At 35.7% G+C, this 26,732-nt stretch overlaps 2 protein-coding genes across 3 annotated transcripts; both read left to right on the top strand.

Annotated features, from left to right (window-relative positions):
- The first annotated feature begins 4,723 nt into the window (after positions 1-4,723).
- LOC113730614 (myosin-9) lies at positions 4,724-19,663 on the top strand. 2 transcript variants are annotated; one of them, XM_027255415.2, is made up of 38 exons: positions 4,724-5,208; positions 5,848-5,976; positions 6,979-7,122; positions 7,209-7,354; positions 7,445-7,601; positions 7,726-7,784; positions 8,028-8,187; positions 8,279-8,428; positions 8,534-8,670; positions 8,762-8,908; positions 9,024-9,125; positions 9,232-9,289; positions 9,367-9,468; positions 9,765-9,802; positions 10,026-10,152; positions 10,239-10,409; positions 10,545-10,676; positions 10,804-10,913; positions 11,060-11,120; positions 12,037-12,214; positions 12,311-12,516; positions 12,602-12,721; positions 13,263-13,361; positions 13,580-13,801; positions 15,045-15,184; positions 16,219-16,330; positions 16,407-16,451; positions 16,534-16,785; positions 16,872-17,030; positions 17,182-17,388; positions 17,518-17,661; positions 17,774-17,844; positions 17,944-18,043; positions 18,113-18,169; positions 18,276-18,332; positions 18,409-18,489; positions 18,621-18,703; positions 19,071-19,663. In XM_027255415.2, the coding sequence occupies exons 1-38, from the start codon at positions 5,206-5,208 to the stop codon at positions 19,186-19,188; spliced, it is 4,584 nt and encodes a 1,527-aa protein (XP_027111216.2). In that variant the 5' UTR covers positions 4,724-5,205; the 3' UTR covers positions 19,189-19,663. The 2 variants fall into 2 exon arrangements, with proteins under 2 accessions (XP_027111216.2, XP_071934707.1); XM_072078606.1 differs by lacking the exons at positions 4,724-5,208; positions 7,209-7,354 and having other exon boundaries at positions 5,853-5,976.
- Positions 19,664-22,028: 2,365 nt separating this feature from the next.
- LOC113730617 (SWR1 complex subunit 2) lies at positions 22,029-24,915 on the top strand. Its single transcript, XM_072078605.1, has 6 exons — positions 22,029-22,348; positions 22,449-22,518; positions 23,236-23,307; positions 23,531-23,574; positions 23,655-24,172; positions 24,473-24,915. Exons 1-6 carry the CDS (start codon positions 22,269-22,271, stop codon positions 24,766-24,768), a joined length of 1,080 nt encoding a protein of 359 aa, XP_071934706.1. The 5' UTR covers positions 22,029-22,268; the 3' UTR covers positions 24,769-24,915.
- Positions 24,916-26,732: the final 1,817 nt, after the last annotated feature.

Below are 26,732 nucleotides of genomic sequence, written 5' to 3'. Positions count from 1 at the left end.
ATCAATATATTTTAACACTATTTTTCTGTAGCGACCAGTATTGAAATTTTTTTTTTACAACGTCTACTTTAATAGATGTTGTTTATTTAAGTTGTATCTAAAACTTAAAAATCTTTTTCATACATATAGTTTGATGTAACCCATGCTTTTACCAAAAAAGAAAAAGTCACAACTCATTCATTATTAAAAGGATTATTATAAAAATAATCTCACGAAAAAAGTTTAGAAACTATCAATACTTTTTTTTTTTTCTTTTTTTTCCCGTTCAAATCCGCATCTACTAGGGTGGGTAATGGCAAGCGTACCGTTGCAACTCTACTCTTTATTGTACTTATACTCTCTAGCATTTTTATCTTTACTTTTTAACCTGACTGATTTTCATTGTTGCTACAAATCGCTTAAATATGACAAGGGCAGTAATGAAATTTAAATATTCTCTCTCCTATTTTATGCATTGTTTAATGATACTTTTCCCAAAGGAGCAAAAATGTTACACAAAAGTGTCAATTCAAGAGAGATAAAGTGAGATTTTCGAAATTTTTAAGAATATTAAGAGAAACTTCGAGGAGTGTTTTCAAAATTATTCTATTTGTTTAACGAGACGGTGTTCGGAGATTTAACCAACTCCTTTGGACAAGTTGGCTTCCACAGGAACTTTTAAGTTTCTTGTTGCCCTTCAGATGAGATATTAAGACCTGTTTGATAGTCCAATTCAACATTTAAATTTAATGAATTCAAATGTTAATATATTCAGACAGTTTGATACGAAAAATTGAATATTTGAATTAATTAAATAGCGCTAAATTTTTTAGGTAAAACTTGCTCGTAAAATTAAGTAATAAACTATTCACTTATTATTGAATGTGATGTGCATTCAAATATATTAAATTTAATACTTAACAATTCAATAATATCTAAAAATTTCAAATTTCAAATTTAGCTTTATCAGACGAACTATGAATCTAGAAGGCTCTACTATGAATTTAGTAGAGTCAGACTTTAAATTTCAAATTTCATAATTTAGCTTTATCAGACGAACTATGAATCTAGAAGGCTCTCAAGTGCACACTTCACATGGTAGCGCTTAGTACCTGCCATGTTTCCTTCAACCCCTTTGAGTTCATCGTAGTGTACGAATACGAGTAGAATATTTTCAAATATCACATGGCTGTGTCTCCATCTCTATTAAAAATTAAAGGAGTCGATGCAGAAGCCGAAATAAGCAATCCTATAGAAGAAAGTCATTTTAATTAAAGAACAGAAAAAGCATATGAAGACTAAAATGGCTAACATAGGAAGGGCTGCATGGAACAAATCTGGTCCCTTAGAATTTGGGTAGGACTTCCTTCAAAAAAAGAAAAAGAAAAAAGAATTTGGGTAGGACTATATCCCATATACCATTCATTTTTCCTGTACACATTTTCAATCTACGACTTCATTTGAAAGATGAGACATTTCATGCTTCTAGAGTATGCCTCTAAATTCTACAAAGAGAAAAATACAGTTTTTTTAATCTCCAATATTTATTTCTTCTGCTGTTTTAGTTTGTTAAAGTCCTGTCAAAGGCAAGTTTGGTTCTCAATATTTAGCATATATGTAATTCTAGTCCCTAAAATTTGGTAAAAACAAATTTGGTCCATAATATATCCAATTTAAAGTAGATTTAGGATATTTGAAGAAAATTTTCTTAATTACTGATAGAATTTAGTCATGTCTAGTCATGTGTCCATTAAATTAAATTTCAAAAAAAAATAAACAAAATAGCAGCTAATTTTTAACAAGAAAAATTAAGAACTAATAACTCATGTACTAACTGATTAACTAGTAAAAGAAAAGAAAATTTTTAAACTAGATAAATAAAAACTAGTCGGAGCACTCAATTCATTGATTTATAACTCATTTTGACCATCTATCCCTACTGCTCCAAATAAAAAATTGTAATGCTTAATTTTAGTCTATATTATGAAAATTCCTTTATTTTTTCATTTCTTAATTAATTAGTTATTAATGTGCCATCACGTGAGTTATTCTCATTGTTTAATGTTAATTGCTATTTTGCTTATTTTCGAGAAGTTTAATTCACCAAACATGTGATGGTACATGACTGGTTTCATTAATATTTGAGAAAATTGGTCAATTAACCTAAATCTGCTTCAAATTGGTAACATTGGAGATCATATTTGTTTTGTTTTTACCGAAACTTTAAGACTAAAACTACACCAAATACATTTTAGATTGGGGACTAAATTTGTTTCTGCAAAAAATTTGGGGACCCAAATTTGCACAGGTACCAAACACTGAGGACCAAAACTGCAATTTTTTCCTTCGTCCTACTTCTAAAGCATTCTCTTTCAAATTCTACTACTAACACAAATTCATTTTACGTGTATTAAGTAGACTGGTCTTAATCGAAATAGTTGACCCCTCTTGTAATTGTAAATTGAAATAGTTGACCCCTCTTGTTCAAGATATTTGCTGAAGCAAACAAGTGAAATGAGGAAAATACGCATCTCATTTTGCTTCAGTCGATGATATCCACATCAACTGCCTATGCACGAAGGGCTGAAAGTTCAACAGCATGCATTTGAACGCCAAGCTAAATCAACATCCTCGCCCCCCGGATTGGAACAAATAGAAATCCCCGGTGACAGCTTTGGTATTAAGGTTTGCTCTTCCACAAATTGAAAAGTTTTTCATTACAGGTAATGAGCTTTCCTGAAACATCCTTTATAAAAATCTCTCTCACAGAATAAATCTGAACAGCAAATTTCAACGCATGTGTCAAACCTTTGATATTTTTCAACTTGTCTTCCCATAAGAGAAATCCAAATGAGATACAAAGGTAGAACACAAGCAAATTAGCACCAAGACGATGAATTTGTGAGCAAATCCTGTTAAAATATATATTAGTATTTGACTCTGTAACTAAAAAGAATGACGGCTGTGAAGGTTGAATTGTTGATTAATGCGGGATGAGGGGCAGGAGCGGCCATCAGCTGTTCATTGTCAAAATTTGATCCAAAAAAATTATACGATCACTTCTTGTACCTCGTTTTTAATAACGTACGTGTGACCCACAAAAATTTGTTCTAAACCATTCCTGCCCGTGGTCTCTGACTATCCTTATGGTTATTCATATTATCAGTAGGATAGATTTCATTGATCGAGGACGGAACTGGTTGACACGAAACAACCACTTACTATATATTTTTCTAAAAAAAATTATATATTTCTGATAGGCAGAGATTGTGAAAGTTTCTTGTGCAAGAAAACATAAACTGTAGCAGTTGCCTTGAACAAGTTACATACATATGGAGAAAAAGTTCAATAAATTTCTTTTTTTTTTCCTTGGCAATTCTATTTATCTCTCGTTTTGCTTTAAAAGGTGTGTTTGGCAGGCGTTTTTAGATTCTTTTTTGAAATTTAAAGGCTCTATTTGAATTTGTTGTTTTTATCACAAATTATTTTTGTTTGTTGGATCTACCGTAACAAACCCCAAAAATAACTCAAAAAACACACAATTTCAAATACACTAAAAATAAAAAACTCTAAATTCTTTCTACTTTCACACATCACCATCGTCTATAGCCAATCTCCCCCCTCTCTCTCTCTCTCTCTCTTCTCGCCCTTTTCCTGCCACCTCCTATTCCTTCTCTCCTTTATCCTACCTAGGCCCTTTCCCTAGTGACCTTTGGTTGCACAGTCAAAGGTTGTTGGGAATAGGAAGTAAAAGAGGGGAAGGTGGCTGCTAGTACTTAGTGGTGGCTGGCAGTGATGGGAGGTAGGAATTTTTTAACAAATTTACAAAAAATTCTTAAAAAATTTTGAGTTCCAAAAACACCTCAAAATATAATTTTAAAAACATCGAATCCAAGTGAAGCATCGTTTATACACTGTAATAATAAAGTTTTTGAAAAACACTTCAAAAAACAATTAATCTATACGAAAAGTTCTGTTAAAAATAAAGTAACGATTTGAAATGGCTACAAATTTTGAAAAAATATAAAAAAAAGCTTTAGACAAATATTTAAAAAACACTTCATGCAAGTGAATCCTAATTTAACTACTGGATCACTAGGGGAGGGCTCTTCAAAGTCTACCCTGTTATTAGATCTAATGTTTTCGAATCCTCATATGCGTCTGCGAAAAAAGCAAGTTAAAACCATATCAATTTCTTAATGAAAAGGTTAGCAGTAGTTCATTTTAGATAGAGCAAATTACCAAGATAGCTACTGAACTTTTTGAATAGTTAAGATTTGGTCACTCAACTATTAATAGTATATTTTTATTAATTAAACTATCAAATATGTAAATTTTGGATCATTTCGTTTAATTTCATCATTAGCTCTGTCAAATCTAAGGATTTATATGATTTATGAGACATGTTATTAATAGTTAGATTCGACATAGTTAACGATAAAAATAGATAGAATGGTGTAAAATTTATATTTTTGATAATTTAATAGGTAAAAATATATTATTAATAATTGAATGGCCAAAACTTAATTATTTAAAAAGTTCAGTGACTACTAAGATAATTTGCTCTCTTTCATACAAGACACGAGACATATATTTAGTGGCTATCACTATCAAGATAAAAAATTTGCTGTTTTTAGATAAGACACGACGATAATTTGCTCTCTTTTTGACACGCTACTAGTGCCAAACATCCCGCGAAAAGAGTTACACAGTTATATATGTACTTAGACGTTCAAAAAATTTGGTGAGCGAGAGACAGAGAGAGAGAGTAGTGTGTTTTTCAGCCACCAATTTCCTACAAATCGGAGAAGGAGACGACCCAACCCGAAGTTGCAGGTAGAAGTATGATCACTGTCGCTTCCACAAACTCAGCTCACGCACACACGGGAATGAAAAAAACGAACAAAAAAAGAGAAAGAAAGAGGAAAGAGAAAATCTTCTTCTTCCACACTCGGAAAATAGAAGAAAGAAGAATCAGGGTTTCCGATCGGTTTCTTGTCATTTGCCAGAATCAGCCAGGAAATCTGAAATCAGAATATCCCGAGACGCAGCATTTTATGCGTTTGTACAAGTCATTCACTTTAAATTACAAGCATTTTCTCTCTAGTATGCTCTGAGAGGAGCGCTATTATGGTCACGTGATTAAATTGCCGGGAATGTGGTATGCTGGACGAAGTCGAAGAAAATCTCTGTGGAGGAGTTGATTAGTAAAATTTGATCTTCGCTATGGTGCGTCAACTTCATTTTACTGTGCTGCTGTTAATAGTAGTGTTAATTTCTAAACGAAATTAGCCCCTTTTCTTTTCCATTTTTTTTTCTCCTCACAAATTTTAGGTAATTTGTTTTTTGAATGTTTATAGGTATCTCAATGTTGGAAAAATTGAGTTTGGATATAGTAAGGCATATAACTTTATTGAGGCATTCACATGGAATTGAATTGGTAACAAGTGGTAATCTATAAGGTTCATTAGGTAGCAATTTGAGGTCTTTTGTTGAACACGAGGGACATGGGAGGGGTACTATCATGCTCTATGAAAGCTAAATTGGAACACTATCTTGTTAAAAATGGGAACAAATGTATAACAAAAGCCAGACGTATCATCAAGTAGAATATTAGAAACTCCACGTTCTGCCTGATTTACTTCCCAAGCAAAAGCATCCATCTTGAAGCTTCAGAATGAAAATAATGGACAGCTAGTTGTTACAGAGCTTTAACAAGCATATTGATAAATCATTATTACATCAAACATCAGCATGTGTATTGGTGAAAACAATGCATACATATCAGAGTTTTCTGCACTTTAGTTGTCTCTAAAATTTCCAATGGAATTTAGTTCAGATGCCCCCATTTGTTTTTGGCTGATACAGGGCACTTCAGTCAACATTATTGTTGGTTCTCATGTCTGGGTTGAAGACCCAGAAGTGACTTGGATTGATGGACAAGTAAATAAGATCAAAGGTGCGGAAGCTGAGATTGAGACGAGTAATGGCAAGAAGGTAATGCTTGTACTGCATTAATTATTGTTTGACGTCTCTTTTCTTCTTCCTTCTTCTGAATGATGATATGATTGTTTTAGAGTGTATTGTCCTAACAAAGTAGTATCTAACTAAACATGCAAAAATTTTTCTGTCAATTGTATCAACAAGTAAATCAAAGTACTGCTGCCGCATGACTGGATGAAACTACAACTGATATCTCCATCTGCATGCTGTTTTTGTGCTTTTGATTCTCTTTGTAGTTCTCTTAGAAATACAAATGGATGCATAATTCCTTTTTCTAAGTCTCTGGAGTCAAAGGTTAGACTAGACTTTGAGCAATCAGACCTTTTACGTATATCTAGTTTAGTGCCAAATTCCCTTGCCAGCTGCTTGTTGCACTTGTGGAGAATTTCAAACCGATTGCACATAATTCCAGGTAGCATTAGTCTAAAATTTTCTGAATTATGATACTGCTAAATTGAGGAAATAGGGGGATATCTATGTTGTTTTCAAGGATACAAATGAAGTTGATGCAGTTCCATGCACTGATTTGGTTGAAACTAAGGAAGTGTAGGTAAACAGGCTTGAGATGGAGTGTGATGAGGACTCATGAAGCAATCTTCTAGGCTAGGTATTTTATAGAATTCATTCATTAGTTTGGCTTTCCAACGGATTATAAATTGTGTGGTTTTGATTCAAATTCTATTTGAAGCTAGCTCTCTCTCTCTCTCTCACACACACACACACACAAAAGGAGAAGGCGCTGTGATGGACCCAGCTATGAGAAATGATAATTGTTGCCACTCTGTCTTGCGAATTGTATCTGTTTCTCGATATAAAATGATGTCTTATCTTGTTTGAACACCTCCTTGTGCTGTTGTTACAAAACTCATATTGCAAATGGCAAAGTAAAAGGGCATTATATACTTTGGGCAAATGAGAGTCCGATTTGATAGCTAGCAAGCTTTTGCAGCTGCTCAGAACCTTTTTCTATTTCTCCCATTTTGGTTATTTTGTCAGGTTGTTGTGAAGCTATCAAAAGTTTATCCTAAAGACACGGAAACTGCTCCTGGAGGTGTTGATGACATGACAAAACTATCTTATTTGCATGAGCCAGGGGTCTTGCAGAACCTAAAATCAAGATATGAACTCAATGAGATCTATGTAAGGTTTCCTTCCTGCTCATTCTTCTTGCTCGCAGGAACGTTTTCTTAACAACATGAGTCTCATAATGTTTGACATCGTCACAGACTTACACTGGAAATATTTTAATTGCAATTAATCCATTTCAAAAACTGCCCCATCTATATGATCCACACATGATGGTACAATACAAAGGAGCACCACTTGGAGAGCTAAGCCCTCATGTGTTTGCTGTTGCTGATGTTGCTTACAGGTTAAACCACTCAAATTTCTAATTTTGACTGCATAGCATCCTGCATGCCTGGGATAATAGATGCATCTTTTGTATGTGTATTTGAAACAGGCAAATGGTAAAGGAAGGAAAAAGCAATTCCATTCTGGTTAGTGGTGAAAGTGGAGCAGGTAAAACAGAGACAACAAAAATGCTTATGCGGTACCTTGCCTTTCTGGGAGGGCGGGCAGCTACTGAAGGAAGAACAGTCGAGCAGCAAGTTCTTGAAGTATGATACATGATATAGTCTAGCTCTCAGCTTTGTTTCCTGCCATTTTCAATTACTTGCTCGTATCTTCTACATTTTTCACATTAAATTCTGATGGATGAGTTGCCCAACCTTCTGATTGCAGTCCAATCCCGTTCTTGAAGCATTTGGGAATGCTAAAACTGTTAGAAATAATAATTCCAGGTGAATCTCTCTACTCATGCAGTTAAGTTAAATTGTCCATTCCTTAATTTTCTTGTCATTGTTTCATTGAATATTCTAGCAAGAACATGCATTATTCATGAGTCTCCAATTGTTCTACTTGTTCTATGATCTAAAATTCTTAACAGCGGTAAAGAAGCAATTCTGCTGCTTGAACGTCTGATTCTTGGACCCTGTCTTGTGTTTACTCAACACTAACATAGTTTTACATTTGATACGCTTCAGCCGTTTCGGAAAATTCGTAGAGATACAATTTGACAAGCAAGGGAGAATATCAGGAGCAGCTATCAGAACTTACCTTCTTGAGAGATCCCGAGTTTGCCAAATATCTGATCCTGAGCGGAACTACCACTGCTTTTATCTCCTTTGTGCCGCTCCGCAGGAGGTATTTATCTCTGGAAGTTATGGCTTATGGAGTCTATTTTCTTAATTCTTTTGTCATTGCAACTTGTGGCTGATCGTTGTTCTGCTATTAGGAAATTGAGAAGTATAAACTGGGACAACCTAAGACCTTTCACTACCTCAATCAGTCACGTTGCTATGAGCTGGATGGTGTGAGCGATGCCCATGACTATCTTGCCACTAGGAGAGCGATGGATATTGTTGGAATTAGTGCAAAGGAGCAGGTATGTCCACTTGCAGAATGTCTGTTTCGTTCACCCCACTTCAATGGATACAGGAATGGGAAGGACCGTACTCTTATGCTTTGTTTGTTTGTCCTTCTTACTTAGGAAGCAATTTTCAGAGTTGTTGCTGCGATTCTTCATATTGGTAACATTGATTTTGCAAAGGGAAAGGAAATTGATTCATCAATGCTAAAGGATGAGAAATCAAAATTTCATCTTAAAACAACAGCAGAACTTCTCAGGTATGGATGATTACCAACATCACATAGTAAGGCCTTTCATTTTTTGTATCTTTGTGCATGGTGGGAGCTACTGATTCATCCTCTGCATTAGGTGTGATCCTGTGGCTCTGGAAGATGCACTGTTGAAACGTGTGATGATTACCCCTGAAGAAGTTATTAAGCGTAGTCTCGATCCTCTTAGTGCAACAGTTGGCAGGGATGGCTTTGCTAAGACCATATATTCAAGGTTGTTTGATTGGTAAGTATCCTTTGACTCTTTATTCACCTTCTAATCAATTGCTATCAAAATTTATAAGGTACTGGACTTCTACACTCTTTCTTTTCCATTTACTCCTCTTGGATTCCTTTTACAGGCTGGTGGACAAAATCAATGTATCAATCGGGCAAGATGCCAAGTCAAAATCTCTGATTGGGGTCCTGGACATCTATGGTTTTGAAAGCTTCAAGCATAATAGGTAGCAACTAATTTCTGATTCCCAATATATGGATACATTCACAATGTGTTGAAGGAGTTGGTAGTTGCAGTTCTTTATCTTGATTAAGATATTTCATGACATGCAGCTTTGAGCAATTCTGCATTAACTTTACAAATGAGAAACTGCAGCAACATTTTAACCAGGTATCTCTAAAATCAAATTCTTGTGCAAGGCTTAATGTGACATTACCAGTTTACTAGATCTCCAACTACTATAACAGCATGTCTTCAAGATGGAGCAAGAAGAATACACAAGAGAGGTCATTGATTGGAGCTATATTGAATTTGTTGACAATCAAGATGTTTTAGATCTTATTGAGAAGGTACTTCATCTTTTCCAGGAATCCATGGTTCTCAGTCATGAAAATATGTATGTCTGACACCTTATAATCTCCATTTGGTTAGTTCATAGCTCCTATATGGCATCATATAACATTCTTTGGTATGGTGGACTGCATTCTAAGTCAACAAAGTTTTTGTCGCTTGTTCATGTTTTTCATAGCTCCAATTGGTCAGTTCATAGCTACTATATGGCTCATATTCCCTTGTTAACATTGTCATGCTGGACTGAATAGCTGCTGAATTAAGCTCTGCTTATTTATGGCATTTCCTGTTGCAGAAACCAGGTGGAATTGTTGCTCTTCTTGATGAAGCCTGGTAGGATAATGTCTCGGAACACCTTTTTTACCTGGCGTTTTTCTTTTTCTTCTTTTTTTATATTGTGAGGATGTTAACGGTTCATCAAAATGTAGAATTACATTTTGGTGCATTTTCATTTCTTTGTATTATTTTGTTTCCTATAATATTTGTAAAATTTAAAGATTATGGTGAACATTACTGATATATTTCCCATCATAATATCTTGCACTTATGTTGTCAGTATGTTTCCAAAGTCAACACATGAAACATTTGCAAACAAGCTTTATATGACTTTCAAGAATCATAAGCGGTTTCTGAAGCCTAAATTGTCTCGCACAGATTTCATAATATCTCATTATGCTGGAGAGGTATGTTTAATTATCTGAAAGATATTTTGCTGTAACAGGGACTGCTACTGTATATAGATTTTACAACTCACTTTGTTTCTCATCAGGTTCACTACCAGTCTGATCAATTTTTGGACAAAAATAAAGATTATGTGGTTCCAGAACATCAAGACCTGTTAAGTGCTTCTAAATGCTCTTTTGTCGCTGGCCTTTTTCCTTCAATTCATGAAGAGACTACAAAATCTTCCAAGTTTGCATCAATTGGGTCACGTTTTAAGGTATCTTTGTTACTTTTTTGTACTCATCCTTGTTTTGGATATCATCCTTGCTATTTATGTTCATAAACTTCTGAAAATTGACTCCTTAATGAAGGAATGGAGAAGGAAATCTGAGGTTTACCTTTTTTGGCACAGTTACAACTACAACAATTGATGGAAACTTTAAATGCTACAGAACCGCACTATATAAGATGTGTAAAGCCAAACAATCTTCTTAAACCTGCCATTTTCGAGAATTCAAATATAATGCAACAATTGCGCTGTGGAGTAAGTACTTTACGTTTAGTAGCTGTCTTTTCTTTTCGCTCTTTACACCCTCAACTTTCTCTTCCTTACAATGCAAATTCTTTAGCTTTTATGCTGTAAGTTTTAATACCTGAGTCTCATCCTTTAGGGTGTTCTGGAAGCAATCAGAATAAGTTGTGCTGGATATCCTACTCGCCGACCTTTTTTTGAGTTCATAAACCGATTTGGGCTTCTTGCACCTGAGGTTTTGGAAGGAAGGTAAGTACCTCCTTTAACTTAAACTGAAATTTAGGAACAGGCATAATCACAAAATTCGTGGCTTTATCTTACATAGGAAATTTACATTTACATACTTCCAGCGATAGTTTTATGTGCTGATTCTTGATATGCTTTCTGCTAAGCAGTTATGATGAAAAAGTTGCATGCCAGAAGATTTTGGAAAAGAAAGGGCTCAAAGGATCTCAGGTGAAGACTGTAGTTCCCATTGTCACCTATAAACTTGAACTTTGCATTTTCTTACTATATGTATCCATGTGCGGCATTAATGTAATGCTCAATGTTGCCTCTTTTATAGACTGTCGAACATTGAATATTTTAGTTTAACCAGGCAATATGTTTCTGAAGAAGTGAAAGAAACTTGGGTATCTTCAACTAACTTCCAATTTTACTTAGTGGGTAAGAAAGAGGATCCATCTTCTGCTTTGTCCCAAGCACCACTCCATTTGTTTCCCACTAGACTCTCCAAGAAATAATAACACCACACTTGGTACGCAATTTTATGGTGACAAACCACCAAGACTCCAGTATTAGATGTCAGCAGCATAAGAAGTAAAAAATAAGACCTCCAAGACTCCATTTATTTCCCACTAGAGTCACTAAGAAGTGATAACACCACACTTAGAACACAATCCGAAGGTGACAAACCACCAAGGATCCAGTTGTAGATGTCACTAGCATAAGAAGTCAAAATAACACCTCCAAGCCACACAAGTCAAAGCATCCAGAATACACCTCTGCTTCAAATCATAACATAGAGAATTATGTTACTCTCATTTGGATTGATAAATATGGATTTGGAGGATTTTTTTTCTTTGGTGAGAGGGATTTTAATCATGAAACTTTAATCCAGCGATAGAGGACTACTGATTCTTTAAGAGTTTTTAATATTCATATTGAATATTGACTTTCCTATATTTGAAAGGAAAGGAAAATAACTATTATGAAACAGGGAGATTAATTATCATCAGACTGCTTCTGTTTCCTTGTGCACTGCACAAATGTTTGTACCATTGGTTTGTCCTTAGTATATTTTTGTGGACATGATATAGGCTTCAGCCATGAAATAGTTTATGTATTTAATGTGCATTTTGTGCATTAACAGATAGGTAAAACAAAGGTTTTCCTAAGAGCTGGTCAGATGGCTGAGTTAGATGCTCGAAGGGCAGAAGTTCTTTCAAGTGCAGCAAAAGCCATACAACAGCGAATACGAACTCATTATGCTCGTAAGCAATTTGTTGCATTGAGAAAAGCAAGCATCTGTATGCAGTCTTTGTGCAGAGGTGAGTTGTTTAAGTACTGTGAGGCTCTTTGTGCAACGCACAGTAGTAGCAATGATTTCATAGTCTTTAAGTGGAGTACATGTACTTCATTTTCAGGTAAACTGGCTTGCAAACATTATGAGGGAATGAAAAGGGAGGCAGCTGCAGTAAAAATTCAGAAGAACACGCGTAGACGTGAAGCCAGAATGGCATATAACAAACTCCGCATCTCAGTGCTTGTTTTGCAGACAGGCTTGCGTTCAATGGATGCTTGTAAAAGATTTACATTTAAAAGGCAAAGTAGAGCTGCAACTGTAATTCAGGTAACTCTGATAATCCCGTAATCCTTTTTCTACCAGATGATTATCATACGATGTTACTTTCAAATTGTATCCTTTTTCTATGCAGGCAATGTGGCGCTGTCATAAAGCATCATCATATCACAGAAAACTTAAGAGAGGAACAATAATTGCACAATGCAGATGGAGGGGAAAAATTGCCAGGAGGGAGTTACGGAAGCTAAAAATGGTCAGCGCTAATACTATTTTGCTATTGAAGTAAAAATGGCATGGTTATTTAATGAAAGTAATTTATTTCCTAGAAGTATCATAAGTCACGATCAGTTATAACAAGTTTATACATTAGAATCAATTTGAGAGGTTTGTAATAAACTGGGTTTCTTTGAACACAGTGAATCTAGAGAAATAGATGTACACCTAGTATTGAACTTGTGAATTTAATTCTGAACTTTACCACTCTGTATTAGTTATTGTGCGGGACATCATATGTTGTTGCACGAAATCTGAATAATCAATATCTTCAGTGAAGCATTGCTTTGGATGTTTGACTTACTAGGAAAGGACAAAATAAATGGATTAAAGCTTCAGCTTAATGGCCTAGGAACAATGGAGAACTATTACTGAAGAATTTTATCTGTTAAAATAATCAGTATAGTTAGTGGAGCATCAAATTTATGGATAGGTGACTTATCAGAAAAGAAGACAAAAAAATATTCACTTTAATGGCCTAGAAACTTTTGAAATATTTAAGAATTTCCATCTCCATGCAGGCTGCAAGAGAAACAGGGGCATTGAAAGAGGCCAAAGACAAGCTTGAGAAACAATTGGAGGAGCTCACATGGCGCTTACAGCTGGAAAAACGTCTGAGGGTATCATCATATTCTGTTGATTATCTTACCTCCACAGGACATACAGTTAAATTCTGATATTTGAGAGGAAGTTCTAAATAAATGGTGAAAGAGCACTGTGATTCTACAGTCGTCTAAATTGTCAGACAAAAAGCATGCTGGAATATAGTTTAGGCTTTGTGTGAGAAGTCATTCCATTTTCTGAGTCCAGTTATACCTAAGTTGGAAATTTGATGCAGACTGACCTAGAAGAAGCCAAAGCACAAGAAATAGCAAAATTACAAAACTCTTTGGAGGCTATGCAAAAGAAAGTTGATGAAGCAAATGCACTGCTAGTCAAAGAACGAGAGTCCGCAAAAAAGGCTATTCAAGATGCACCTCCAGTCATCAAGGAGGTTCCAGTTTATGTTGAAGACACCAATAAAGTTGAATCTCTGACAGAAGAAATTAGCAGTTTAAAGGTGAGAGACTCACAAGGCATATACTACTGTTTCATGCTTAGGAAGAATTACCAAATCAAATATTTAATCGATTAGCAATACAATGTGCTTTCTTTGCCAAGAGCAATGGGTGTTCAAGTAATTATCTCTTTGACAAAATTTCAAGAAAGCAATTTCTTTCATTTTGCACTAGTCTCGTTCATCTTTATCTTTTCTTGTTTTCTGGAACTGAGACTAAGAATTTGCAAGACAGGTTACGTACATGGCTGTATCTCCTTGAATATGCTCTGACAGTTTGATTAATTAAAACTTTTAGCATAACTCAATTTGTAAAGCAATTCTGAGCTGGAAAATGGTATTCTAGATATGTACATACAACTGCATACAGCCACGGCAATGACAATCAACAGTACTGGGTGCTCTTGATATATATGCATATTTAGAGGACTATCTAGACTTATATGCACTGTTGATTTCAATTTTCAGAAAAAAATATTTTTTGAAAGAATACACGTAGCAAGTTTTCTTATTGTGTAGCTTGCTGTCTTATGATTGATAATTTGCCTAACTTTTTATGTGAGTTTTAAATACAAGGGAAGCAGTTGAAGATGAGAAACCGACATTTTATCAGGTTTTTCTAATCTTGTAGAATAAGAAGTAATGACTAATATAGTTTTCAAAAAGGCAAATAATATTTGCGCTCCAAAATAATCCTCTGGCACTGCACCTCCCTTCACGTAATAAAGTGGAGTGCAAGAAGCTATTCTTGGAATGCAAATATCGCTTGCCAGTATAGTGTTTGTGAATTGTAACTATCACTCCAAAGAGAACAGATCGATGCAACAAATAAATGAGCATGAAGAGTTAAGCTTTGAAAATCCAAAGCCACTGTGACTTTTTAAGATTTAAATGAAGTACTGAGTCTATACCATATGAGAAAATTTAAGAGTGCATGTATTTGAAATCTTTGATATCTTGCATTTGATGTGGATGTTGGGAACAGCTAAATGCTATTTGCAGACATTTATTATGGTCTGGTCCCTAGCTTCTCTAAGTGTGCAGTTATCTCTATCAGATGTTCGCAGTTCCTTGTTCAATTTTGTTCACCTTTTTTAAATATTGGAATACTCTATTAGTTACTCGGTTATATCTTAGTCATACTTCTAGAAGTTCATGATTTCCTTAAGCTTTGTTGTGTAAGAGCAAAACTTTTGTTAGTTAGGTAATTGTTGTCACTTAGCTTAATTTGCTTCCTTCCATTCAGGCTTCATTGCAGCATGAAAAGGAAAGCTCTAATGAGCTACAACAGCAGTATGGCAAAGCACAAGAGTCTAGTGAAGAAAGACGTAAACAGTTAGAAGAAACAGAAGGAAGACTTCATCAGCTCCAAGAATCTTTACACAGGTCTGATGCATTCAAAACTATTTGGTATTATTATCTTCCATTTTGCATCATTTCTACTGAGTGAAAATTCTGTCTTGACATGTATTTGGCTTACAAATGTCCTTGCTAGTAAAATCCAATTTCCTTTGGTTTTGTTTGACAGCTAAAGTTTAATTTAACATGTTGTAGAATGAGTAAGAAGGTTCAAAACTTCGTTTGCTAAATTACAGGAGGTTACAAATAAGTCAGTGAACTTTCCTTCTTTCAAATACAAGTCTGGAGGCAGATAACTTTAACTTGGATATGAATAAAAAAACAGGCATACCACCTCTTTTGGTGGTGAAGACATAGGGACAAAGACGTTTTGATATGCTATTGGTTGATGATGACACAGCTTTCCTTGATCATTTGCTCTGAGTTTGAGTTTATTTGGTTTTTAAGTAATCTAAATGGTTTTAATTACTTTCCTTGGTTCCGATCAGGAGTGTGTTACACCAACCCACAATTGCAGCTACGTCTCCTTTAATTTCCTTTTGTTTTTTTGAAAAAATGAAAAGCACTTTATCATACAGAAAATGCCTCTTAAAGGATCAGAAACTTTGCAATTCACATGAAGTTCATCACATTCATACACAGTTGGCAAAAATGTCTGATGGTGCTCTGAACGAACATGTTGCAACAATTATAAAATGGTTGTTTGTTGTGGTCCTTTACAAGCATTTAGCCTTTTGAACAATGGCATATATTCATTTAGAATGAGATTTTGGAAAGGCTTGAGAAAAACTATCAGAAGTCATTGTAGAATGTATGAGCTTGAAGCCATTGCCTGTGTGTACCAGAAGATGATTAGCAATTTACTCTAAATAAACTGGACTCACTATAGTCCATCTAGCTGCTCTTGCTGAAACCATTACTCTTCATTACTTTTGTGGAAGGCTGGCCGATGACCCCTCACAGAAAAAGGGTCTCTGCTTAAAGGAATTTCAGATAAGTCTTTGGGCATACTCTGACGAGCTGTGACTACATAGAATAAATGAAGTTTTGGTTGCATGCAGGCTAGAGGAGAAATTGAATAATTTGGAATCAGAGAATAAAGTTCTTCGTCAACAAGCTGTATCAATTGCACCAAATAAGTTCCTCTCTGGACGATCTAGATCAATTCTTCAGGTATATCTAAAAAGAAGTCAGATGTAGTATTCGGTTTATAAGCAGTTGGCTAATTTTCTTTGTCAATGAAACACAGAGGATGGAAAGCAGTCATTCCTTTGGCGATACTAGGATGACCATGGTAATTGATCCTACCTAACTTGTGTCCAACAAGCATCTTTTGACTGCTAATCTACCATTTTAACATGTCTCATTTGCATTAGGATTTGCATAGTGCTTCAATGAATCATAGGGATTTTGAAGCAGATGACAAACCACAAAAGTCACTGAATGAGAAACAGCAGGAGAATCAGGAGTTGCTACTTCGTTGCATTGCTCAACACTTGGGCTTTGCCTGCAATAGGCCAATTGCAGCATGCATCATATATAAATGCCTTCTGCATTGGAGATCTTTTGAAGTTGAGAGGACTAGTGTTTTTGACCGCATCATCCAGACTATAGGTCATGCTATCGAGGTCTGAACTATTGATCATATGCTAGTTTTGTGTCTACTTTTCAAATTATCAAAAGCCTCTAATACCTCGAAATTTATCTTTGACAGAAAACCCAGGACAACAATGATGTCTTGGCCTATTGGCTATCAAATGCTTCTACTCTCTTATTGCTGCTCCAGCGGACATTGAAAGCCAGTGGTGCTGCTGGCATGGCACCTCAACGACGTCGATCGTCCTCTGCAAGTCTCTTTGGGAGGATGAATTACGTAAGATGTTCAGATTTTTGTTTCACTTGTTATTTTAGTTGGAAACATTTTGGTCTTTAATCGCATTCTTTCAGAACTATGGTTTGCCAACCCCTTTCAATAGGATATTTATTTAGTGAACTCAGCTTTTTGGTATTGTTCCTTTCTGTAGAGTTTCAGGGGAACACCCCAAGGAGTCAACCTATCTTTTGTAACTAGTGGCATCCCTGGTGGAGTAGAATCTTTACGCCAAATTGAAGCAAAGTACCCTGCTTTACTCTTCAAACAGCAACTTACAGCTTATGTGGAAAAAATCTACGGGATGATTCGTGATAATCTGAAGAAGGAAATATCTCCATTGCTTGGGCTGTGTATTCAGGTATCTGAATCTGTTATTGTCCATATCTGTGTTGGTCAAATCATTTCATATTTTAGGAAAGGCTAAAGCTCTTCCTTGGTGTAGTAGTCCATATGGCTTCTAAGGACTTTTCTTTTTTCCAAATTATAGGCACCAAGAACTTCTAGAGCAAGCTTAGTTAAGGGATCATCGCGTTCGGTTGCGAATACTGCTGCCCAGCAAGTTTTGATTGCTCACTGGCAAGGAATAGTGACAAGCCTTGGGAATTTTTTGAATACCTTAAAAGCAAATCATGTATATCCAATAATTTTATACTCTCTATCCTAATTTATCTTGTGTCTTGTCCATCATAAATTTTCTCCTACCAGTAGAACTTTCATACGTTGTTTTTCTATCAACATTTCAGGTACCACCATTTTTAGTTCGTAAAGTGTTCACGCAGATATTTTCTTTCATTAATGTTCAATTATTCAACAGGTGAATTATTTTTTAATTATCTTCATGTACCATTGAGTATAAGGTACAGCAGATAATCAGTTTCGTTGTCATGTTGTGTACCCGGTTCTTTGGCTGCAGCCTTCTGTTGAGGAGGGAATGCTGTTCATTCAGTAATGGTGAATATGTTAAAGCAGGGCTGGCTGAGTTGGAACACTGGTGCTATACTGCTACTGACAAGGTAAAGTCGTGCCAATATTACTTCTTATATAGTTGTCAAACATTCATTAATGACAGAGAAAAAATGCAGTATGCAGGTTCAGCTTGGGAGGAATTAAAGCACATCCGACAAGCTATTGGATTTCTGGTGAAGCCTTGAATTCTTTATTCAGCTTCAAATTTCTTTTATGGCTTGGAGAATACAAGTCAGATAAGGTTCATGTTGGAAAATCTTTCATTTTGGTTAATTTCAGGTTATACATCCAAAGCCAAAGAAGACTCTGGATGAGATAAGCCACAGCCTCTGCCCAGTGAGCGAAGCTCTTTTCATTATGCTCAGCTCATGTCTTCCATAGTTCTCAACTAAACTTGTCTTTTGTTGAACAGGTTCTCAGTGTCCAGCAGTTGTATAGGATCAGCACAATGTACTGGGATGACAAGTATGGCACTCACAGTGTATCCTCAGAAGTAAGTTTCTGTGGATGCCATTAGTGAAGCTAGGTTCGAGTCATCTCCTTCAAGAGAGACATACCATGTCATGTTACGAGCATTTATGCTCTTATTAATCAGAGGAAAGTTTTGTATGCATGTGTATTCAGGTGATATCAAAGATGAGGGTATTGATGACTGAAGATTCAAACAATGCAGTCAGCAATTCATTTTTATTGGATGATGATTCGAGGTTAGCATTAAGATGCTCCTTGGCAAGACATTAAGATTATACTCTTTCTTCTTTGCTGCTAAGTTTACTATTGATCCTGATTTATGAATTTAAAAAAATTTCTGGAGTGCAAAGTTTTGTTGTAAAATTAAGGAGCAAAAACAAATCATTTTGAGAACCATTAACAGACACTAGATTTTATCGATGGTTTATATGATTGAAGCAGCATTCTTTCTCCATCATATGCATCATTGTGACCTCATTTTGAGACAAATCAAGGCTGTGCAATGAGCTACCTTTCCCTTTAAAAAACTGTGGTTTCTGCTGTTAATTTTTCGAACAGTTTTGGGTACTACAATTGATGTTTTCTTGATGGTTCGTTGTGCAGCATTCCGTTTTCAGTTGATGACATATCGAAGTCTATGGAACAAATAGAAATTTCTGACATTGAACCCCCACCACTTATCCGTGAAAACACGGGCTTCAGCTTCTTGCTTCCAGCCTAAAGTTCACATGACGTAATATGGGGTGGCTGATGCTTGTTGATGTACAAACAGTTCTTGAAGGGCACTTAACAAGTACCTCTTCCTCCCTCCCTCTCATTTTCTCTTCTACGGCCCCCCAGAATGCACTCTTGCTGTGATGTCGCAAGTGAGAAAAATTGAGAAAAAGGGAGGAGAACTGGGGTTGCTTGACTTTAGAAGTAGCATTATATATATATATATTTTATCTTCTTGTAAAATAGGTATATTTTGTATAGGGCAGAAATAGTAACAACCCCGAGTTGTACGTGAGGATGAAGAAGTATACATTTGTCCTTTTTGACATTTTGAAGCCAGATGAATTGGATCACTGCCTGGAAATTATGATTACTTAGAGAAACGCAAATAGTTTCAGTTTGTACAAATTTTGAAGCAATCCTGAGATTTCACACTTTAGTGCAATTATTTGTTGGAGGTTTTACAGTCACTTTTGGTATCATAGCCCATAGTAAATTCACTTTTGGTTGCTGAAATAAATATTTTGGACCCTTAATTGTAACCTTGATCATTTAAAATTTGAACCACCATGATCGCTAAAAGATACAAATTGAGGGACCCTAAAGCACAGGGGTCAGATACAAGGACGGTGACCATTAGTGCCCGTCTTGCGATGCAAGAAATGGAGCATTAAAATATGTGAAGTAAATTTCCAATTGGTGGTGGTTTTTCAAAAATGTTCCCAAACAATGAGACTTTTGAAAAAAAAAAAAAAAGAGTCCTGAATGAATGCAACTTTTGAGAAATAGATGCTTTAAAAAATAAAAAAAAATTGTATTATGTCAATATTAACTTTGGAGTAAATAATAATGTACTCAATGAATACATTTTTTGCTCTCTCAAAAGATGTTCGAAGAGATGTTCGAATACTACCACCCTTTAGAAATTTCTTTTAAAATCTTGCAATATTTTAGATTAATCAAATTCCAGTTGTACATCCTCAAGCTCCAAAAAAAATGCAGGCTCAACTTCCAGTCTTACATTATTCAAAATTTTACATTAGCGGAGCTTGAGGCTTTTTTTTCTCTTTCCTTAGTTTAGCCGTCTAAACTGCTTTTTAAGTGCTAGTAAAATAAAAAAGTCCAAAAAAAAAAGGGAAGGTGCTACGAATGTCAATTAGCAAACTTTGGTCCAAATTAAAGAATTTTCTAATTAATTATTAAAAGGAGTGCCTTTAGGAGCAGTCCAAAACATTCTTTAAAAAAAAAAAAATGAGTGCCTTTAGGATACTTTATAAAAGGTACATCGGTAATAACTGATAAGTTATCTATGAAAGTTACAATTTTGATCGTTATTGTGGATATCATATCATCTGTTATTACATCGCGCATTCGATAATACACACGTTTCACCATATGAATATTTCAAACAATAAGCAAAGCTTAATTGTTTTTCACCACATAATGAGAGAGAAATGTATGTGATTAGAAACTATTGGGTGGTCAAGAAACAAATTGACAATTTGAGAATCATACTCCTATCGCCATTTCAGTATCTTGAGGCTAGGTTGGAGTCACACGGGGATTCGAACTTCTAATTATATAAAAATAAGTTTTTGAAAAGTAATTAAGTTTTCATGTGAAGATCCTAGCTTTGAACTATCAAGGAAAATGTGGTTACGTGTGAGGTTTTAGAGATTCTAACTAATTACTATAAAATTGTAATTTTAGAATGTCTTACAAAAATTGATGAGGTACGTTTTGAGAACATGCTCAATCATGAGTTTGAAACACTTGGATGTGTTGCTGGTGACGTATAACCCAGCTCATAATATGTTATATTTCGTGGTAGCAAAGCAACCATAACGATTTTTTTAAGAGTTCATATATAAAAAACTGATTCTAAATCACAACATTTCTAAACGATACAAATAAACATAAAAATTTCTAAAATCAATGAGGTGGATTATTCGTTAATTTGCTTCTGTCGTTTAAGTCATATCTCACTTAATATACAATTTTCTTTTTTTAGTTACCCAAGGAAAAAAAACCACAACGATTTTTGTCACTCCTACTATTCTTTTTAGGAAAGAAAAAGAAAAAAGAGATTGAGTGATGGTATCACAAAGCTGTTGCTAATGTACACCTTTTTGAAATGATATTAAGTAGCATATTGTACTCATTGTTTAAACTTTAATTTTTGCTTATTTCATATTCACGATGTTATAGGACAAAGTAATAAATTTGGGTTTTACCGTTCCGACAATAGGTGTTAAATATATATGTATGAGCTTGTCTTGATTGAATGGTTCATCCCACTTTATAAAAAGTGTGAAAAACCTCTAGTGGTTCTAGCATTTTATGTACCACAATTGACTAATTTTCGTCATTTACGTTGGATTGATTGACGGGTATTCTGCACAATGTCTCGAAAAAATCCCTGTCAAATAATTATGATAATAATCAATACTTTATAGATATTTCTTATATTTATCCAATGATTTTAAAAATGTAATAAATTCCTCTCTTCTTTAAAATTTTTGCCCAAAATTAGAACCAGTTTTGGTGCCGAATGTATAAGAAGGAATAAAATGAGCATGGTGAATTTGAAAAACCCACTACTTCATAACACACTTCGTACCTTAAAAGAAGATTCCTAAATCTACCGCCACGATATTTGATGCGGACCAAGTTAGACTGGTCCAACAGATTGGGTTGAACATACTGGGTCCGCCTAATTTGGTTAGGCCTAGTCCAAGACTGACTCAAGGCCCTTCTGCAATGCGAGGAAGAGGGCTAGAGTGCTCTAGACCCGATCCCGTCAAGATTTGGCTATTTATTCAGGCATCCTTAAAGTTACGAGTTTCGAGTTTCGACTGCTGTGAAAATGAAATTTAAAACATAAAAATGGAAAAGAAAAAAGCTTTAAATAGAATTGGAAAGCACCTGGTGTTTCTTGTATAATCGCGCAACAGCTGTTCGAAGAAATGCGGCATTGGATTCTTGTGAAAACTGATAAGTGCTTAGGCTAAAAGAAACGGGAATTTCTTCTGGGTTGCTGGAACGTAATTGATCCTGAGTTACAGAAGGAAGGAGAAGGTTTGGAAGATGGAGACTGGAAAAGAAGAGAAAGAGAAGGAGACTCTGGTCTTTCTGGACCGGGCTTCTCGTGCTACTAGAGGCAAACGGTAATTTATTTCCATTGATAAACAATCTTACTGTGTAGTTGTAATTTTTCTAAAATTTTAATCTTTTACGCATTGAAATTGGTATTTTGGACGCTGATAGGATGACAAAATTGCTAGACGACGAGGTAGAAGAGGATGAAACTTTCTGGAATCAAGATGCTCTGAAAGAGGTGTCTTTTTAACCTTTTTTCTTTTGTTTTAGTAGTTATTTTTTTGGGGGATTGCTCAGACCCATATGACTTTTCCGTGGTTTTTACCGGCGTTGCAGTAGTTTGTTCATTCGGCTAACGTATTCATGTTAGTGTTATAGTGGATTGAGCTTTGGTGATTGTGTAGCAGCACCAAAGATGTGTTTTTGGGTCTGAAAAGTGTTGAAAGAAATATAAATAGAGGGAAAGATTGAAGGACGAAACGCAGTTTGTATTGCCGTTTGGGATCAGGTCCTTTCTCATATGAATATAAATAGTATACGCAACTTGGTGCTAAACTAGCCCTGTTGTGTTTTAGCTGAAGCTTGGTGCTCAGTGAGATGAACTGTTATGAGTTTGTCTGCTAGATATGTAAGTAGCATGCATCAAAGCCAAAAGATTCGCTTTAGTTGGAATAGATACTACTGAATACCAAAAGCGGAAAAGCTTTTCGGTGGTGGAAACTCTAAAGCAATATGTAACTGTAATTTTGCAGCGGTTATCATCAAGTGGCTATTCTTTTCGGTGAACAAAGACTGGCTCAAAGGCATAGTGAATACTTATTTTGAAGTTACTCTACTTACGGAATATAGATTGTGCAAGAAAAGGGGGAAATAAAAGAATATTAAAACTTGCTCCTTGCATTTGTGTTTTGAATTTGTAGTTATTTGATGGAGACCTCATCTCTACATTTCTCAGGAAGAACATGACGATGAATATGAAGAAGAAGCAGAGGTTGCTGATGTTTTTGACAGTGACTTTGATGAAGATGTAAGTTCAAAATTTTTGTGCTCGGATTTGTACATTCTATTGAACTGTTGTTTGATCATTGCTTTCTTTTTACTAGATTTCCTTGATTCCAATTGAACCATGGGTACTGGGAGTGGGGAGAAAAAGAATGAAGAAAAAAAGCCTTTTCTACTAATTGTTTAATTTATTCTTCCCATATTTTTTTACTGCTTATCTAATTTTTACAACTCTAATTTAATTTCAGGAACCTGAGCCAGATGAAGAAGTAGAAAATGAACCAGATGATAGGTTTGGCTTCTCATAGTCCCATTTTCTTTAGAATGGATTACTTCATAAATTTTCCTTTTTTTCTGTTCTATTGGTGACAGGACTCGACCAAAAAAGCGACTAATATTCCCAGGAAAGACAATATCTAAGAATAAAAAGAAAAAGAGGGTACATAAATCGGAAAGGGTTCCTCGAGAGGAAGGAACTTCTGAGCAATCCACTCCTCCTGAGCATCATGATGCTCCTGAAGATGTGGAAGTGGAAAGAACCATTAGGAAATCTACTAGAACTTCAGTTATTGTTAAGCAAGCTGAGAGGGAGGCAATACAAGCAGCACTGCAAGCAACAATAAGGCCAATTAAAAAGAAAAAGGAAGGCGAGGAGAAGCGGATGACCCAAGAAGAGATGCTTCTGGAAGCAGCTCAAACAGAAATTATGAACCTTAGAAATTTGGAGCGAGTTTTAGCTAGGGAAGAAGAAGTTAAGAAAAGAGCAGTTGTGCATAAAGCAGTTTACACAGGCCCTCAGATACGATATCTTTCAAGAAATGGTTCTTCATTTCTTGAGTATATGAATGGAGCGTCATTTGAATCAGAGATATCAACAGAATCCCATCCTTGTAAGTGTACTTTCTTTACATGATAGATTGTGTAGTATTGAGGTTTTCTCAATTTTTGCATGCATTTCTAAAAATTGTTTGCATATGTGCAGTCCTTTCTGGATAACTTTAATGCTTGCGTCCAGTTTTCTACAATCCCCTATGTTGTATTTAATCTCTGGTTCCTTGCCACCGTTATGATTGCTCGCTGCAGAAAATAACTAACTATTGTGAAATGAATCTGACCCCTGCATCTTCCAGAACTCTATAGTTGTAAGAGTCTTAATCTTAATAGTTAATTTCTTTATTATCATTTCACAGACGCAGAAAAAGCAATTTGTGCTGTCACTGGGTTACCAGCAAAATATCGCGATCCGAAGACTGGGCTACCATATGCAACAAAAGAAGCTTTTAAGATGATAAGAGAGGAGCTGTCGGATAAAAGCAAAAGCATTTCAGAGAAAAAAAGCAAGGAACTCCTCTCTGATGCAATTCCTGAGCAAGGATTTTCTCAAAGACGAAAGAGAACAATGTTTCCAAAGAGAGAAACATCATACTTCCGGCCTTTTGCTCGTTTCCGTAGATTTCCTGCTAGTGAAATAGAAGATTCAGAATAGTGACGATGTGAGCTGGTGTTCTATATTTCTTGTCTTCTGTGCATGTATTGACAGATGTTTTGCTAGATCAGGATATTGTGAATACAGAGTTAGGACAGATTTTGTAATCTTTGTTATTAACCAATCGCAGAGCACATAATTAGCACCTGACCAAGATTAAATTACTGAACCCATGAACCAGCCTTCTAATGATGCTGTCCTATCCTATATTTAGTCGTTAACATGTTTCTAAACACGCAAACCCTGTACGCCATTACAGAAGGAGATAATGGCAAATAATATTGCTCTTTGTTTTGGTTCTGCGACCATCTCTGCTCTCACCTGTTAGTGCTGTCGTTGAAGCTCCAACGACAAATTACTAACTTCTGACTGGTGACTGCATCAATGTGAAGCCACCTATGCTCATCTCCAGTATGAGAAACAAGAATTTGAGGGAATTGGACGCGGGGCTGGAGCGGTTGTCAGAACAACCGCTCCGGAAGGTGTAACACCATTTGTACATGGTGTAACATCATCTGTATAAGGTGTAACAATGAAACAACGGCGAGTAACAATAGAACAATATTTTTATGGGTCCCACACGGCATGAAAATCGAGTTACAAGACGTGATCTGAGCCGCACAAATTTTTTAGATCTCATCCAGGCCGTAAACTGCTTGGGACGGTTGTCTCTGACAACCGCCCAGGCCCCTCGTCCGAATTTGAGCGACATGTCAGAGTGTAGCTGTAGGCTTGTAGCTCAGTTTCAGGTAGAATGGTGAGACAACAAATTTTACTTTGGGCTCGGTGCGGCTTGGATTGCAGCTCGTCCATCTCAATAAGCCTTTAGAATCCACCAATAGCTGGAAAAGTCATCCACCAGAAATACTTCCAGCTAAAATGATATATTTTCAGTTGCATGAGCCCGGTGACTTATTTATCAGGTTTTCAAGACATCTTATAAAGTAGAACAATTATGCTTAGTTTTGCACGGGGGTGGGTGACTGCTCCTTGTGCAGAAGGTATCATCTCTTCATCTCACTCCGCATCCTTTTCATCCGAACATAATCAAGAAGCATTAACTCGCAGTCTAGGCGTGGAAAAAAACTTCTTTCAGGACGCAGATCACATCCTTATGCGGATGACATCCAGGAGACACATATTTTGATTAGAAATAGAAGGATGCAAGGCGTGCTGATGCAGGTTACAAACATGTACAATCGAGTTGATGCTTCTGATAAATGAAATAAACTTGCATTCCACTTCTGTTGCTGGCAATGGTTGTCGGATTTTAGTACTTATTTTGTTCGTCTCCAGGCTGGAAATCTCGTTCATTATTCATGAAACCAACAGTAATTACTTTGGGATAACTGATCAAAAGAAAGTTTAGGAAAGAACTGAAGAAAAAGAACAACGGGCGTTTGTCAGACAACTACAATACGATCCTAACGATGACGAGCCCACCGAACAGATCCTGCTCAAGTAAAGGTCGTGGCTGTCCTCCTCAACCTTTCTTGATTAGTGTAGCGCGTTGCTGTTTGAAGGACCTTATGCGGGATCAGAACAACTTTAGCTTAACCTCAAGTAAATCCTCTTCCTCGTGTGACACCTGTTTACCTGAACTTTGATTTGGGAACAGCGCTAAGAACGCAACTCCGCTACTGTTCATAGGCCAGTTTGGGAAAAGCGCTGAGAACGTAACTCGGCTACTGTTTACACGCCCAGCACCTGAGATCGAATCTAGAATAAAAACAAGGGATAATTTTACTGAGCTCCGCTAAGGTTTTCAAAAATTATACCTACCTCCTATGATTTGATAGTTTTAGTAACAAAACCTTAAAAATAATATTGACTTGATCAAATTTTTAAATGGATATCCAAAAATACCCTTATGTAATGAGTTTTAATTTATTTTCTATCTAATAATAAGATTATTCAGTATAATTATAAGAAAAAAATACCAAAATTTTCATGTCCATTTAATA

Source organism: Coffea arabica, chromosome 2e (genome assembly GCF_036785885.1).
Source record: "Coffea arabica cultivar ET-39 chromosome 2e, Coffea Arabica ET-39 HiFi, whole genome shotgun sequence".
Lineage (NCBI taxonomy): Eukaryota > Viridiplantae > Streptophyta > Magnoliopsida > Gentianales > Rubiaceae > Coffea > Coffea arabica.
Note: the sequence above shows the minus strand (reverse complement) of the source record. Positions and strands in the feature narration are given on the sequence as shown.